The following is a 17,269-nucleotide window of genomic DNA, read 5'->3' as shown; positions in this document are numbered from 1 at the left end:
AAGCTCTATTGGATCACTCCTGCACAAAAAGTGTGTGTATCACTTTAAATAATCAATGAAGTTGGGGTAATATGTAGAGCGCTCAACAATATCTCATATCTACTTTAAACTCAGTTTACACATATGCATGCAATCCCTAGAATGTCCTTATAGGATCAATATATAAAAAAACAATAAAAGCCAAAACAGATAAAATATAAAAGAACATAAAAAACAGTCTCTGAAAAAAGTCCTTCAGACTTCTTGATACCATGTTCAATTTTCCACCGGCATCATCCAGCTTAATAGTATTAGATTACGCTCACCAGATAAGATGGCTGATCAAATGAAAATCAGCAATAAACGCTTCTGGCCCAGCCAGTAAGTTCAGATTTCCACAATCCAGATATTCCAGGTTTATCACTCCCCACATGTAAAGGAAATGGAATGGCAATAGTGTGATACTGCTATAGCAGGGTATGATCACCAGCTTAAGTGCTCCCCGTTAACACAGCAAAGCACCCAGTGTGCCACCACCTTATAATAAATCAAGCCGCTCACCAGATTGTCTTGCTAACCAGGAGTAGGTCTGCAAACAGCGCTTTTGGCGAGTATGGCATTCACTTGCTTCATATCACACTTTGCCTATGACTCAAAACAGGCTTGACAGTGTAAATCCGTTTTTATTCAAAACTGTTAAAAGTGGTGCACTTACAATGTAAAAAATTCTCATGCGCATATAAAATCCTGCTGAGCTCGTCCTGGCGTCTCCTCACTCTGCCTGGCACCGCGGTGTGAAATAAGCTGAGGCCGCGGACAGGTAATGTATACACTTTGGTACGGCGGGCATGGGGGGGGGCACACATTGACATTAGGGGCACAGCGGTGAGGTGGCGGATGGTTTCAATCGGTCGTCGGGAAATTGCATGCCGTCCCCGCACTGCACACCCGTCCAACCAACTTTAGCCCGACATCTTGCAGCATGCGCTATCGACAATGCCGCTTTGTCGGTCGGGAATACACCTGGCGGTACCGACCTTCATGGATGGCCGATGAGCCGCCAAGTCGCCTGATGTATGGCCACCTTTAATTTTATCACTGTAATTACCAATTCTGTGTTTTGTACCCATTTTGTAGAGTGGTGTACACCAATAAATACACCAATTTAGAAAAATAAAAAAAGGCTCTGGTCTTTCAGGGGTCTGAGACGCCATATCCTGAAGTGGTTTAAAGCAGCGTTGTCCAACTGGCGGCCCGCGAGCCGCATCCAGCCCGCCAGGCCTCCTATTGTGGCCCGCTCCTCTCCCCGGGATCCAGGCATGCCTGCTCCCTCATGTGGCCTCTCCTGTGTCCCCGCTGCGCTGCCTCACAGCTCAGACCTCACAGATCGCGGCGACTGAGGCAAGCAGAGTGCACATATTACCCGCACGGAGTACGTCACATGCGGAAGTGAAATCAGTCACTTCCGCATGTGACGTTCTGCCGCGCGGGTGTTATGCGCGCGCTCTGCTTGTTTCAGTCGCCGCGATCTGTGAGGTCTGAGCTGTGAGGCAACGCCAGCCCAGCGGGGACTGAGGAGAAGGCATTGGCGGGCAGCACTGCAATGAGGTAACGCGGACACCTATCTAACTTGGGGGGCACCAGTCACTCTCTTACTGGGGGGGGCACCAGTCACTCTCTTACTGGGGGGGGGGGGCACCAGTCACTCTCTTACTGGGGGGGGGGGCACCAGTCACTCTCTTACTGGGGGGGGGCACCAGTCACTCTCTTACTGGGGGGGGGCACCAGTCACTCTCTTACTGGGGGGGGGGGGGGGGGGCACCTGTCACTATCTTCTGCCTATTTATGTGAAATGCTCTCTATTTATGTGCCTCATGACTGCTGAATGTCGTGTTGGGGGCCTCATGATTGCTGAATGTGCCTTGTTGGGGGCCTCATGATTGCTGAATGTGCCTTGTTGGGGGCCTCATGATCGCTGAATTTGTCTTGTTGGGGGTCACATGATTGCGAACTGCGAGACTATGGAAAAGCTGAATCATCATCATAAGACAATAGCATTAAACCTTTTTTAGCTTTTTAAAACGGAAAATAAAACTGGGAGGTTCTAAATTAAAAAAAACAAAACAAAAAAAAAACATTTTTCAGGAGTAGGATGGATGAAATGGTTTATCTTCAGAGTTTATTTTCAACTTGGATTTTCCATAATGTTCATGTACGAGTTAAAACGTTTGTATGTAGTTTAAATTGCTGTTGCCACTTTGTGATAGTAAAGTGACTTTTGGGTTGCAGTTTGGGCACTCGGCCTCCAAAAGGTTCACCACCACTGTCCCAATCTAATGTCCCACATTGCTAAGTTAATGTAAATTTGTCTCCACCCGTGGCCACACACACATTCTGGTCCATGGCCACACCCATTTTTCAGCACGGCGCGCTACGCACGCCACTCTACTCGCAACGGAACCCCCATGGTTTTTGGCGCGCCGTGTACGCCACGCAACTTCACCAAAATCTTAAATTGCATTTTGTGGAAAGTGCTGCCAATCTAATTGTCCATTAATTGGGGGGGGGGGGGGGGGGGGAGGTTTGCGGCTTTAGCAAGAACCTTCGGCCCTCCACCATGGGGTCGGGGAAAAAAAAAAAAAAAAAAAAAAAAAAAAAAAAGGGCCCTCCATGCCCGTGAAGTTGGACAGCACTGGTTTAAAGGATACCCGAAGTGACATGTGACATGATGAGATAGACATGGGTATGTACAGTGCCTAGCACACAAATAACATGGCTGTGTTCTTTTTCCTTTCTCTGCCTGAAAGAGTTAAATATCAGGTATGTAAGTGGCTGACTCAGTCCTGACTGACAGGAACGGACTAGGGTGTGACCCTCACCGATAAGAAATTCCCCTTTTTAATCTTTCCTTATGCCTCCATGGCAGCACATTGGGTAGTGGTTCCGCCCCCACTACCTCATAGGACCAGTAAATATTTAAATGAGTTCGAGGGGAGGTGCTCGCTGCCTTTGTTTTTTGTCCTCACCTCATAGGATCATCAGCGTTCTGGGTTTAGCTCAGAAATGTTTTATCTTTTTTGCACCTGCCTGACTGTTTTCTTGCAGTCTCCACACTATTGCCCATGTGTGATGGCCCCCTGTCCGATCTATCAATTAGGTCTAAGCGGGGCACCCCGTTCTGCTGATCTTGGGGTTTTTTTTTTTCTTATGTATGGGTTTAGTCGCGCTAAAGTGTGTGTATATACCTTCGGTATGCCCTACATTCTGTGGCTCTAAATGGGCCGCTTACCGTCGCGCTGGTGTCCGCCTATCCTCTTGTTTATCTTTCTTTTATTCCTCTCTCTGCCCGGCCTGGCGTGTGCGTCCCAGCTTCGGTGAACGCATGACGTCATGGGGGTGCTGATCGCGTACTTCCTGGCGCGGCCCGCTGATTGGAGCTTGAGGACCGAGAGCTCCCATTGGTTCCCGCAGCTGTCGGAGCAGGGGGCGTGTTCTCCTGCCGGACGCGCGGAGTTTGCCGGATGCACTCGTCCGGAGCTCTGAGGCTGAGTCCTCTGCGGACAGAGGGGCAGGTACCTTTAGAGGGGCCGGAAGATATAGTGGGAGCACGCACAACGCTGGCGTTCCCCAGCAAGCATGTCGGACTCCTCTGACTCGGATGGAGCAGCCTCTCACAGTGGATCTGTGAGCCAAGCCTCCTTAGATTTGGAGTCAGATTCTAACCCGGCCGAGGGGGCGAGCCCCACCATTTCTTCTCTGTCTTGCCTATACTCACTTCTGATCTGTCATTTTACTAAGTTCTGACATATTCTTGCAGACCGCCTGTCTCTTCTGCTCCTATGGACACTACAGCGCCAATAAGAGATCAGCAAAAAGTTGATAGGTAGGTGCCAACCAAAAGTAAGTATTCGGTCACTTCATAGTGCGTCATTGGGGAATGTATTTTTACTATCAGTCATAATATGACTTTTTGTATTATTTCAGCCTGGAAGATAAAAGACCACCTCAAGCAGAGGGAAAGAAAGCCGCAAGAAAATCATCTCCACATTATTCCTCGCGATCAGGCAGAAGGCAATGTAGGAGCAGGTCTCGCTCCCGCCACAGACATTACGATGATTATTATTACTCATCGCACAGACGCAGCAGGCCACCCAGAAGAAATTACTCCTCGGAGCATTATACTCAGAGAACATCAGGATGTTGGGCCTGCGGGGATATGGTACTCCCAGGGAAATTAGTATGTGCAACCTGTTTTACCCAGATGTCGGGGCAGCCAACGCAATCTTCCTTGGACGTATCGGAATTAATAAAGGTGGTGCAAGAATCAATGCAGTCGTACATCGCGAAACTACCGACGACTCATGCAGATGGCCAGTTACCACAAACGTCGGCCTCATTAGATGCAACAGATGATGGATTTGTATTGCGGATTTGACTTTGCTCTTGTACCGCCCTTCGTGAAATCAGTAAGAGAAGCCATTGAGTGGGAATCAGAAGAAGAATCTGCAATGGATGTAAATACAAAGCGTAAAGAGAAGAAGAGGTACTATATGCATTTAAACAAGACGAAAGATACCTTTCCCTTTATGGCAGAGATAGAAGAGGTAATGAGAGGAGAGTGGCTGAAAAATGAGAACAAACCGCCTTTATCCAACAGGTTGGCAAAGTTATATCCATTGCCATCAGAGGAGTCAAAGCCACTAGAAAACGCCCCGGTTACAGATGCATCGGTAATAAGATTGGCGAAGCACGTGACTCTCCCATTAGACAATTGCATTTCTTTCAGAGATACCCTTTTGAGGAAAGCAGACCTCGATCTAAAGAAATCTTATTTATCAGCAGGGGGCGCTTGCAAACCGGCTATAGCCTTAGCATCAGTAGGTAAAGCAGTTAGGGCTTGGTCAGATAACATAGAATTGGCCATTAGTTCAGATTTAGACAAAAACTCGATTGTATCAGCATTAGAAGATCTTAAGCTTTCAGCGGACTTTATCGGAGAGGCAGCATTTCACATCGTGAGATGTGCATCCCGTTCTATGCTTTATTCAGTAACAGCTAAGAGAGCCCTTTGGCTGAAGTCCTGGTAAGCCGACCCTAATTCACAGCAGGCCTGGTGCAAGATCCCATTCGATGGGAAAGCCCTGTTCGGAGAAAAGATGCATGCCGCGATATCGAAAGTCACTGGTGGGAAATCAGGTCTATTGCCACAGGATAGACGTCCAGCAAAACAGAATTATGCCCCTTCTCAACAACAGAATAGATACAAAAATGCTAGATCATACCGTCCGGGGAAAAATTCCCAAAGAAATTGGAAAGGTACTCATAGCAGTGTTGCCAACTCATCCCTTTAATTACTGACGCATATGAATTATACAGGTTTTGTGGCTAGGTAGATGCAGTTAAGGCACTGATTATGTGCAAATAGCCCCAGAACCTGTATAACTTAGATGTGTCAATAATTAAAGGGATGAGTTGGCAACACTGACCCATAGCACACTACAGTCGATGACAAAACAGAAGACAACAGGGCCTAGCACGTCACAGAAGAAATCCTTTTGACAATCTATCTGTCCAGGAGATCCCAGTGGAAGGAAGATTGAAGTTCTTCAGACAAGTAGGGTCGGAAGAAATAGACTCCCCTTGGGTAAAAAAAAAATTGCGGTGGGCCACTCCTGGACCTTCAAGAAGACCCCACCAGATACTTTCATTCCCACAAAAGTCCCAGTATCCAAGAACAAGGGGATCATCTTATTCTCCTATCTGGAAGAATTGATAACAAAAACAGGCCATACAGTTGGTTCCTTCGGAACAGAGGAGAGGGGTTTTATTCCCCTCTCTTTGTCCAGATCAAAAAAAAAAAATCAGGGAAGCTGCGTCCAGTTCTGGACTTAAAAAAACTGAATCACTTGATCGATCTGAGCAGCTTCAAGATGGAATCCCTGCAATCGATAGTTCAAGCGGTTACGGCGAGAGACTGGTTACTATCAATAGACCTACAGGACGCCTACCTGCATATTCCGATAAAGTCGGATTTACAGAAATATCTAAGGTTTGCGGTAGGCGACAAACACTTCCAGTTCCTGTGTCTGCCCTTTGGAATTTCCACTGCCCCAAGGACATTTATCAAAGTTTTGGTATCTCTAATTGCAAAGTTAAGGGTCCAAGGATTGCGTGTCTACCATTACTTGGACGACATCCTTCTACTGGCAGACGACCGAGATCTGATTCTACAACACAGACACTTATTACTGCAAACTCTCGAGAGATTTGGGTGGATAACAAACAGGGAGAAAAGCCATCTCCACCCGACCCAGGATCTGGTCTTTCTGGGTGCACATTTCCAAACATGCAAGAACTCTGTCCATTCCAGAGGAGAAAATTCCAGTAATTCAGGACAGAGTCCAAGCTATGAAACAGCTACAGACCAACACAGCAAGGAATTACCTCAGGTTACTAGGCTGCCTTTCAGCGGCCATTCCTATGCTGCCATGGGCCCACTGGTATATCAGGAATTTCCAGTGGGGGTTTCTGCATCAATGGGACAAAGTAAACCTGGAACAAGAGATTCTAATATCAGGAGGCATGAGGAACAGCCTATATTGGTGGATGGCGGACTCGAATCTGCATCGTCATCTTCAGATATCCCCAGACCTTCCTGTAGTTATCACCACAGACGCCAGCAAGAGAGTTTGGGGAGCGACCTGCGAGGACCGCATCACGCAAGGAAAGTGGAGCAAGGTAATAGCATCACAAAGCTCAAACCTGCGAGAACTGAGGGCAGTGCTGTGTGCGCTACAAGTTTTTCTCAGCCAGATTTTCCAGAAAATCCGCCTAGTAAGGATAGACAACACAACAGCAGTAGCCCATATGAAAAGACGGAGGGGTACACACAGCTCAGCTCTGATGGAGATTACAGATCAAATCTTCCAGCTGGCAGAGAAGAATCTACTATCGTTAACGGCAGTGCACATTCCAGGGGTACGGAATATCGAAGCAGACTACCTCAGCAGGAGATCCATAGAAAACAACGAATGGGCTTTGGATCAGAGAACATACAACTGGATATCTGCACTTTGGGAGACACCGGAATTGGACCTGATGGCGTCCAGCAGGAATGCGAAATGCAAGAGATTCTATGCGAGATGCCCTTTTCCAGATGCAGAAGCAGTGGATGCATTAACGGTTCCATGGAACTTTCAAGTGGGGTATGTCTTCCCTCCTGTTCCCATGATATACAAGCTGCTCAAAAGGCTTCAACTGGAGGAGGTCACACTGGTGGCAATAATTCCGAATTGGCCCCGCCGTCCGTGGTACCCACTCTTACTGCAGTTGTCATCACAGAACCCAATTGCCATTCCAGTAAAGAGAAACTTACTATCCCAAGGCCCAATTCTCCACCCCGAACCAAGCCGGTTGAACTGGATGGTGTGGCGGTTGAGCGGAGGAAGCTTGAAAACCTAGGTTGCAATCCTCAGGTGATTAACACTTTACTACAGGCTAGAAGACCATCAACCAACAGGGCCTACCACAATATATGGGACAAATTTACAAGTTTCGCAATCACATCAACCTTTGATCCATTACATCCACAGCCGCAACAGATTCTGGCTTTCCTCCAGTCAGGAGTGGAAAAGGGACTCAGCTACAACGCTATCAAGGTTCAAATATCGGCAATCTCAGCGCTGACTGACTATCGGTGGGCATTCCATCCGCTGATCAAGCAATTTATGTTGGCGGTCATCAAAATTAAACCTCCAAGGAAAGCAGTTTATCCGAAATGGGATCTTCCTACTGTATTGAATTACCTAACAGGTGAACCTTTTGAACCACTGCAGTCTTGTTCGCTCTGGAACCCGACATTGAAGGCCTGCTTCCTAGTAGCAATCACCTCAGCACGCAGAGTCTCCGAACTTGGTGCTTTGGGCCGCAGAGAACCTTACCTGGTTTTTTTACCATGATCGGGTTCAGCTGAAACCAGTCAATCATTTTCTGCCAAAAAGTGGCAAAGTCGTTCCATATAAATCAAGAACTGTCACTTCCGGTTTTTCAGGAAGACGTCAATTCAGGTTCCTGGTTGGTGAAAGTCATACAAGCTGCATACAGGGCTATCAACTTGCAACCACCAGAGGACATCAAGGCGCACTCGACCAGGAGTGTCTCATCCTCCTGGGCAGCCTATTCGAACGTGTCGGTCTTAAAGATTTGTCAAGCAGCAAATTGGTCCACGATAAATACCTTTATCTCTCATTACAAAGTTGATGTATCTGCTTCAACATGTGTGGATTTTGGGAGAGCTGTAATCTCCTCCTCTATATCTACTTTGTGAATAAATTTTCTGTTTATATTTTCAGCAAGCATATTTGTCTCCCGCCCTTTATTCTGTACTAGTTAGATCACAATGTGCTGCCATGGAGGCATAAGGAAAGCGGAAAATTGTATACTCACCTGACGGTAATTTTCCTTTCCTGATGCATCCATGGCAGCACATGGATCCCACCCAATTTCGGTGAGGTAATAGTTACAAAGACAGCGAGCACCTCCTCTCGAACTCATTTAAATATTTACTGGTCCTATGAGGTAGTGGGGGCAGAACCACTACCCAATGTGCTGCCATGGATGCATCAGGAAAGGAAAATTACCGTCAGGCAAGTATACAATTTTCCGCTTTCTTGCTCTCAGAAGCCATTTTCTGCTAGGAAATTTTTTTTATAGTTGGAATTTCTTATCACTAAGGGTCACACTGTAGTCGCTTCCTGTCAGGACTGAGTCAGTCACTTACATACCTGATATTTAACTCTTTCAGGCAGAGAAAGGAAAAAAAAAGGAACACAGCCAAGTTATTTGTGTGGTAGGAATTGTACATACCCATGTCTATCTCAACATGAAGAGCTTTGAGTCCTATGGGAGAAAAGCGCTATAGAAATGTTATTGTATTGTATATATGTCACTTCAGGTATCCTTTAAGAATGGAACACATACAAAATCAGCGAGAGGTAAACTTATGCACATCTATTTTTTTTTTTATAGTGTAAATACTATACTATATAAAATGAAAAATGAGAATCCCAGCAATCACAATGTAAACATACCCAGGAGCCATGAGCAAAGTTTTTACGTTTGTTTAAAAGCTAGAAAAAAAAAAAAAAAAAAAGGAAAAAAAGGCCACTTCCACATATGGAGAGGCTGACAAGAGGCACTGTCAATTATAGCACAACTTATGCTGGGTGTCATGTTCAGTGCACATGAGACTGCTTCATATGACACAGCTCAGATCACTATTGGTAGACAGAAAGGTGTTGTAAGTGTTCAACCCTCCCTTACCACCAAAGATATTTAACCTACAATAACCCACTGAGCATGTCATCCAAGTTTATTTCACAACCCAGTGAAAACAGCAGCAGTGAGCAGTAACCCAGAGCAATGAGACAGAAAGCTTCTATCAGTTCATGGTGACAGATAGGACCCATGACACTTAACATTTTTGCTTCAGCTCTGAGTAGAAGTCCCACCACTGCACACTGTTTATATACTGTATTCTTCATGTGCTTGCCAAGGAATTCCCATCTGCACTCACATACACAAAAGTCTACAGGGCAAACAGGAATCTGATCCATCTGGCCCTACTGTGTGCAGGTGTATAAAAGGGACATTAGATAGTGATGTACTGTAGGGACATAGTAATATGGCTCTATGAAACACAATGGCCTCAATTCACCAGTGGTTACCGACCTATTTAACTAATTGGAGGCAATTTACCTCCTGTGATATCTCCAAATAGCAATTCTCCAGAAGTATAGGGTGACATATGGACAGAGAGAAATCCATGCGATAAATAGGCGATAGTCGTTTTTTCTCAAAATCACAATTTACCAGGGAAAAAAGGGTGTGTGTCCATTTGTTACTTTTTCATCTATTTATCCCCTGAATGTACCTGGAGATACCTTGTTTTTCTCACAGCTGCTGTAGCTCACTCTGCAGCTAGTTTACTAGCAGAACACCGTAACAGCTTATACTGTACATATTTCAGGAACCAGAGAGCAGCCCATTTACACTATTTAGCATATTAAAGGACTTACGAGGTAAAAAAAAAAAAAAAAAAAAAAAAAAAAAAAAAAAAAAAAAAAAAAAAAAAATCGAAATTTTGATCTTTACCCGTTTAATATTTGATTCCATAGGGGAGTTCCACCGCACCCTCCGTTGTAATCCGCCTCAAAAGTATCCTTTTTATTACCCCCAGGCTGCGACCTGATCCCACAACACGGGTCGTCTCCTATGCCACATTCAAGGTGGCCGCCGCAAAGATCCGCGGCTGCGCAGTACGCATGGCGGAGAGTGCGGCTGCGCAGCTCTCCGCCCTCGCTGTGAGCGCGCCCGCTGTCACACTAGGAGGACGCTGACAGCGAGTACGTGGCTGGGCGAGGGCGGAGCCGTGGATCTTTGTGGCGGCCATCTTGAATGAATGAATTTTTGACCTCCTAAGTACTTTAAGCAATATTAAAGAAAACCTGAACTAAAAATTAAAAGTCAAAACAAATATACACAAGTCATACTTACCTCCTGTGTAGTCTACTCCTTAATCTCCTTCTCCTTTCCTGCGTCCTGTTTGTCCACTGTGATCAAGGGAATTCTCCGTCCTCCATTTTGATAATGGCCATTACCCCATAACAGCTTTCTGGTCTGCACACTGTTAAACTGTAACATTGCCCACTTGAGCCATAGGGAAACAGACATTACTTGGCACATCAGTTGTCCTCTCAGCTATAACTGACTTCGCATCCATATCGCTCCATTGTCGCCTGCTACCGAACACTCCTCTCTCTATCCTCTCACAGTGGTGCATAGCAAACAAAGTGTTAAAATACCGCATGAGATAAAATACCAACCTTTTATCTCTTACTAACTCCTCTCTGGTGAATTGAGGCCATTATAATGTTTCCATGGGAGGAGTGTACTGTGCAGGGCTGCTGCAGATCTATCTAGCGGTATGATTTTTAGGGTCTTAAAGAAAACCTGTAACGAAAAAAAAACCTCCCCTGGGGGGGGGGGGGACGGGGGGGGGGGGTACTCACCTCAGGTGGGGAAGCCTCCTGATCCTTAAAGAGAACCAGAGACGAAGCACCCTCATGTATTTTATTACATTTATCAGTGGGAACATGACAGTAAACACCTATCATGCTTTTAGTTTTATTCTTCTCAGTCTAATCTGTTATCAGCTGTGATAACAATCCACCGACTGATTCAGTCTAGGTTTGACCTGGAATCATTATAGCCGAGTCACTCTTCTGTGGAGTCTTTTCAAGCCCAAGCCTGCCCCCTCCTGGCTCAGATTTCATACTCAGAGCTGTTGACATTGGAGGGGCTGCTGCTGCTGAGAGAGAAACTCTGAAACAGACAAGTGTATCTGTCTGCACTATGCAGCCAGTCATTATCTACTGTATGCAGTTTCATTTCTATGAGAGACACTTCCTACAGGCAGCCACACAGCATGCCAGAATAATAAAGTTGAAAGCACACAAGATGAAAGCCTGCTGCAGCCCTGCTTGTCTATAGTCTCATAGAGGCTAGACAGCACATCCAGAACAGCTTATAACCTGGCGGCCATATTGGATATTTCCTGGAGCAATAATGGATAAAAAAAAAACACTCAAAAAGGCACACCAGAGTGGCGAAATTATCAGGTAGAGCATTTATTCTTTACAAGCTATAGACCAATAAGTTTATTTTGTGTGAATCGTTCATCTCTGGTTCCCTTTAAGGTTCTCCCGTCCTCCTCGGTCCCACGGCAGCGGAGATAAAGCTCCCCAAACAGCAGGGATGTAAATATTTACCTTCTCCAGCGCAGTATCGGCTCTCTGCTCGGAGATAGGCGGAAATAGCCGACCGCTGTCGGGCCGCTGTACTGCGCAGGCGCAAGTCTCCTGTGCAGTAGAGCGGACCCGACGGAGATCGGCTATTTTCGCCTATCTCCATCGGAGAGCCGCAACAGCACCCCCGCTGGAGCCAGGAAAGGTAAATAAATCAGCACTTATCAGCCTTGTCGAGTGAGGATTCCAGGACACTCCAGGGGAGCCAGTGTTGGACTGCCTGCAGCTACAGAGGAGGGGGAAGCCTCATTGGGACCCTGAGGCTTCCCCCTACCAATGGGGAGTAACCCCCAGGGGAACCTTTTTTTTGTTACAGGTTCTCTTTAAAGCTTGTGAAAAAATTGCCCTGCTTTTAGATAATAAAATCTGAACGTAATCATACCGCCAGGAGGTTGAGAGATGCTGGTTACTTTGGATGAAAGCTATGGCAAATGTGGACAAGATAGTAAAGGGTAGAGATGTCACTTTACCAACAAAGATCAGGATATCGTCTTCCCCTAAAATTAGACCTCCCCAGCAAAGAAGACCCATCTTATATATTTCAAGTATGCTTGAAATATAAACCACCCCCTGAAAATCACACCTAGCTGCACACAGAGCGACAAAAGTTGGGTTAATGCCTGCACTGCCCGCTCTTCCACTCCCCACTGCTGCGGCCAATTTACCTCCCCTACTTCTGCCCCCATCCTTCAGAAAGTCGGAACCCCGGGGGCTGCAGCAAATGCTGTTCATAATTCAGGTCTTAGCTCAGCGGTGAAGGCAGCTAAACTTGAACAGTAATGGAGTCCATATACAGGAAGTGATCTCTGTGTACTTCCTGTATAGGGCGGTACAGTTACTGTACAACTTTAGCGCCTTCACCACTGATCTAAGAGCTGAATTATGCACAGCGTTAGCCCCAGAGTGATCAGACTTTCTGGAGGAGGGGGCCAGGAGCAGGAGAGGTAAATCAGCAGGAGCAGAAGCAGCGGGAGAGGGGTTATCTGCTAATTACACTGGCTATATACTAGGGCAGGGATCTGCAAAGTTGGCTCTCCAGCTATTAAAGGGAAGGTCCAAGCAAAAAAAAAAAATAATGAGTTTCACTTACCTGGGGCTTCTACCAGCCCCATGCAGCCATCCTGTGCCCTCGTAGTCACTCACTGCTGCTCCAGTCCCCCGCTAGGAGCTTTCTGACCTCGGAGGTCAGGGCCGAATTGCGTACATTTTTACACATTCCCGCTAGTGCAGGAACATTAATGCATACATTTTTACGCGTTAGTGGTGCAACGCGTAAATTTTTGTTCCTGCACTAGCTGGAATGCGTAAAAATGTATGCAATGTGGCCCTGACCTCCGAGGTCAGAAAGCTGCCAGCGGGGGACTGGAGCAGCAGTGAGTGACTACAAGGGCACAGGATGGCTACATGGGGCTGGTAGAAGCCCCAGGTAAGTAAAACTCATTTTTTTTTTTTTGCTTGAACCTTCCCTTTAAGGAACTACAAGTCCCACAATGCATTTGCCTTTATGAATCATGACTGTGGCTGTAAGACTCCCGCCAAAATGCATTGTGGGACTTGTAGTACCTTAACAGCTGGCGAGCCAAGTTTGCAGATCACTGTACTAGGGGATCTAGCTATATACTTGGGGGAGGGGATCTGGCTATATATACACGTGGGGGGGGGGGGGGGGGAATCTAGCTCTATAGTAAAGGGATCTGGCTACCCCCCAAAAAATATAAGACCTCCTAAAAGATAAGCCCTAGCACATATTTTTTATGAAAAAATTAATAGAAGACAGTGTCATATTTTTGGGGAAACATAGGGCTCTATTCATAAAAAAATTGTGGCGAAAAAACTCCTGGAGGGAAAATACCGCAGCGGTATTTTAGACTTCTGGGTGGTCATTCATAAAGATGTTGGCAGCTGCAATGCAAGTGCGGAGATCTCCCGCTGAAGGCTGGCGGTAAGCTGTCGGAAGGCATGCGGAAACACTTACGCCGGCAGAGTCGCTCGGTGCACTGCTCTCTCTGGGAGGTCTGTCCCATTCACTTGTATGTAATCCGCAGGCTTCGAGGAAGCGGTATTTCCCGTCCACATACCGCTTCCTCTAATCTTTATCAATGGCCATTTTGTTACTTTTTTCTAGATAAATCTAGAAAAAAAAACACTGCAGAAGGCGGAAATTTCTCGCTCTGCTGGGGGATTGTAGATTTTCATGCGGGAACAGCTTTTATGAATGCCCACTTTGCTAAATGGTCGGGAAAGTTTGCTGTTTTGAGCGGAAAACGTGCGGTAAAGTTTTATGAATAGAGCCCATGGTAGTTAAAACTATGGTCTTCCCAGTGGTAACATAGTTGTGAAAGTTGGACAATGAATAAGGTAAGGCATAGAAAAATTTGCTTCTGAATTGTAGGTTTGGATAAACCTGGACTGCCAGAAGATTAACCCAGTCAAGACTTAGGGCTCTTTCACATTAGGGCAGATTTTCTGCGTTTCAACGCAACGGGTAAAGTTTGCGTTACCCAAGGTGAAATGAAAGTCCATAGACTTTCATTTTAGCTTTCACATATAACGCAGCCTTTTTGTGCGTTGCGTTACACTGCACCCAGGCGCAGTTTTTTGGCCGACGCTAGCTTAATGCGGTACAATGTTAGTCAATGTAAAACGCACACTATGCGCATTTTTAATCCGTTAACGCAGGCAATCAGTCCCAGAATGCAACAGAGGAACAATGTAGAAAGTCGAAAACTAAAGGTGGCCATACACTGGCCCGATTCGCGGCCGTTTCGACAGCAGATTCGATCCTGGGATCGAATCTGCTGCCAATCGTTCGCGCTAAACGCACCCGCCGATCAGATTTCCTCCTGAAATCGGATCGGTCCGTCGATCGCGCCATGCGGGAAATTACCCTCGATCGCCCGCGGGTAGGGTGCGCGTCGCTAGCGGCGGCCGATCAGGTATACATTACCTGACGCTGGCTCCCGGGCGTCTTCTCAGCGCTGCACCGCTCTGTTCCGGCTCCATCCCGGCGCTTCCTGTGTCACTGCAGTGACCAGGAAGTTCAAATAGAGGGCGCTCTATTTGAACTTCCTGGTCACGGAGTGACACAGGAAGCGCCGGGATGGAGCAAGAACAGAGCGGTGCGGTGCAGCGCGGAGAAGACGCCCGGGAGCCAGCGTCAGGTAATGTATAGGGGAGGGGGCACAGGCGGCAGGAGCAGCTCAACAGATTGTGATGGGTTTCAGGCTGAAATCGATTCACAATCTGTTTGCAGTAAAGGCAGCCATACGATCCCTCTCTGATCAGATTCAATCAGATAGGGATCTGTCAGCTGGTCGATCTAATGGCAAATCGACCAGTGTATGGCTACCTTTAAAGAAAAAAAAATTACCTGCGTTTTCCTATGTGCTATAACGCATTGAAAACGGATTAAAAACGCACACTCACTGCAGTGCAACGCATATGAAAACGCATTAAAACGCATACAACAAAACGTATGCTTTGAGCGTTCTCCAACGCAAGCTCTGATGTGAAAGAGCCCTTAAAGTGAACCTGGGGGGTACTTTCCTTGGGAGGGGGAAGACTCTTGGCCCTAAAGAGGCTTCCCCTGTCATCAGCAGAGGACCACGAAAGTCCACTTGTTGGCGTTGGCGTAGTGTGAATGGGCCCTTCAGGAAAAAGGAGAAAGAGATTTTTTTCAAATCTGTCTAATAATTAATAATCCTACCTAATAAAGTACAAGTGTCAGTGCTTTTGCACATGTCCTGCACTGACACAGCCATTGGGACAGGAGTTAGGGGCCAGCCATGCGTGCGTATATATGTGCGTGCGTGCCACAGTCAGGTGTGCATGGCGGTTGGGTGCAAGCGGCGACAGACCTAGAGCCCATTTTTAAAACAGGCTTAGGTCACTAGTAATAATAAAATTGCTTTTCAAACTACCCAAAAAATATTCTTTTAGGAAGTGGCTTTAAGAATTTGGGATGTTCGCTCAAGTGTGAAGGTTTCACGATGCAGCTGCTGCTCACTAAGAAATGCAATACCAGCCTGTGTAGTGACAGCGATTCAAGGACCCCACGTCCAGCAATAAAGCAGGACTCACCTGTGATAGGCTGACAGCTGGAGCGCACTGTAGGGGAACAAGCGCACACAAGCGGTCAGGTTACCCTTCCAGAAAGCCCGGAGCCCCTCCGCATTGTACAGCAGCCGGAAGGTGTTCAGGAAGCCTTGCTTAGAATGGAAAGTGCCCACTTGGGTTAATATCTTCACCACGTCCAGGGGAGCAGTGGCAGTGCGGCTCAGCAGCCCGGCTAAAGCGCCGCACAGGGAGCTCTGCCAGGAGGTCAGCCTGGAGTCCCTCCTCAAAGTGGCCATACACAGTGCATGCACTATACATGTGGCGGCTGCATATACACACACACAGTCTAGCCGAGCAGCAGCCAAACATTCTGTTCCACTTTTAGTCCATCCCTTGTCAGGTCAAGGTCTAATGCAAGTTTCTGATTGGTAGCCGGAGGTTCGGCGTTGTCTTCCTCATCATTGGAGCGCACATTGGCAGACCCCGCCCACCTTGTTGTATAACAGTCAGGGACGGGATCGGGGTGGCAAGTGGCTACGTCATTGCGGGTTTGTCACTCTTAGTGCAGATTACTTATACGTCTCTATGGTTTTAATGACGGAAGGTTAGTCTTTGATGGTAGTTATGTATCATGTTGGGAGTGACGAACAGTCACATGATGACAGACAGTGCAGCAGGGAAGCAGAGGGGGCGTAATCACAGCTAATATCTTCCTTGTGGACAGATGTGTAAAAACACAAACCGGTAGTGGCGCCTCCAGTGTCCATTAATGCAGACCACAGGCATGTGGGAGATGGAATTTTCATACACAGAAAGAAAAGAACATTATTAGGTATATTGTAAAAGGGACGTGTTCTAAAGTGGATGCTTTTTTTTGAATCATGCATTGGTCGTCAGTGGGAGACTGTACAGCTGATGAAACTTGCTCAGGCCTGGAACCTAGAGCATTCTTCTGAGCATGTAGGGAGCGCTTTCAATTGCTAGCGATTTCCATAAATTAGTGATGGGTCGTTCGCGACAAGAGCTGGCTCTCAGTTTTAAAAGAGCCGATGCCTCAGCTGCCCTACACAGCTCTGCTTTGCTATGTAATAAAGGGCACTGAGGCATGCTGGGAGATGTAGTCCTGTACTTGCAGCTTGTAGGAGTGTATGGGGCAGAGCAGTAGCAGGAGGAATTGCTCCAGTCAGAGAAGCAGTCTGGAGTTGTCATGGAGACGGGGGCGGGGCTTTTACTCCGATTCTGAGTGGTGTCCAGTGATATTTAATGAAGAGCTCTTTAATGGGAGCCAATTCAGAAGAGCCGATTCTCTGAGAAGAGCCGGAATTCCCATCACTACCATAAATGCTCTGACAATGTAAATGGATGGGACA

The 17,269-nt window shown here is 46.8% G+C and overlaps 1 protein-coding gene across 1 annotated transcript in view; it reads right to left on the bottom strand.

Moving 5' to 3' along the window:
- The window catches only part of SLC25A43 (solute carrier family 25 member 43), a 68,361-nt gene extending 51,816 nt beyond the window's left edge, over positions 1 to 16,545 (bottom strand). The window contains exon 1 of the mRNA XM_068251083.1: positions 15,924 to 16,545. Within this exon, the coding sequence (XP_068107184.1) occupies positions 15,924 to 16,195 (272 nt within the window). The 5' untranslated portion in view covers positions 16,196 to 16,545. The remainder of the gene's footprint in view (positions 1 to 15,923) is intronic.
- Positions 16,546 to 17,269: the final 724 nt, after the last annotated feature.

The sequence above is a fragment of the Hyperolius riggenbachi genome, chromosome 8 (genome assembly GCF_040937935.1).
Source record: "Hyperolius riggenbachi isolate aHypRig1 chromosome 8, aHypRig1.pri, whole genome shotgun sequence".
Lineage (NCBI taxonomy): Eukaryota > Metazoa > Chordata > Amphibia > Anura > Hyperoliidae > Hyperolius > Hyperolius riggenbachi.
The sequence above is the reverse complement of the archived record's forward strand: the minus strand, read 5'-3'. Positions and strand labels throughout refer to the sequence as shown.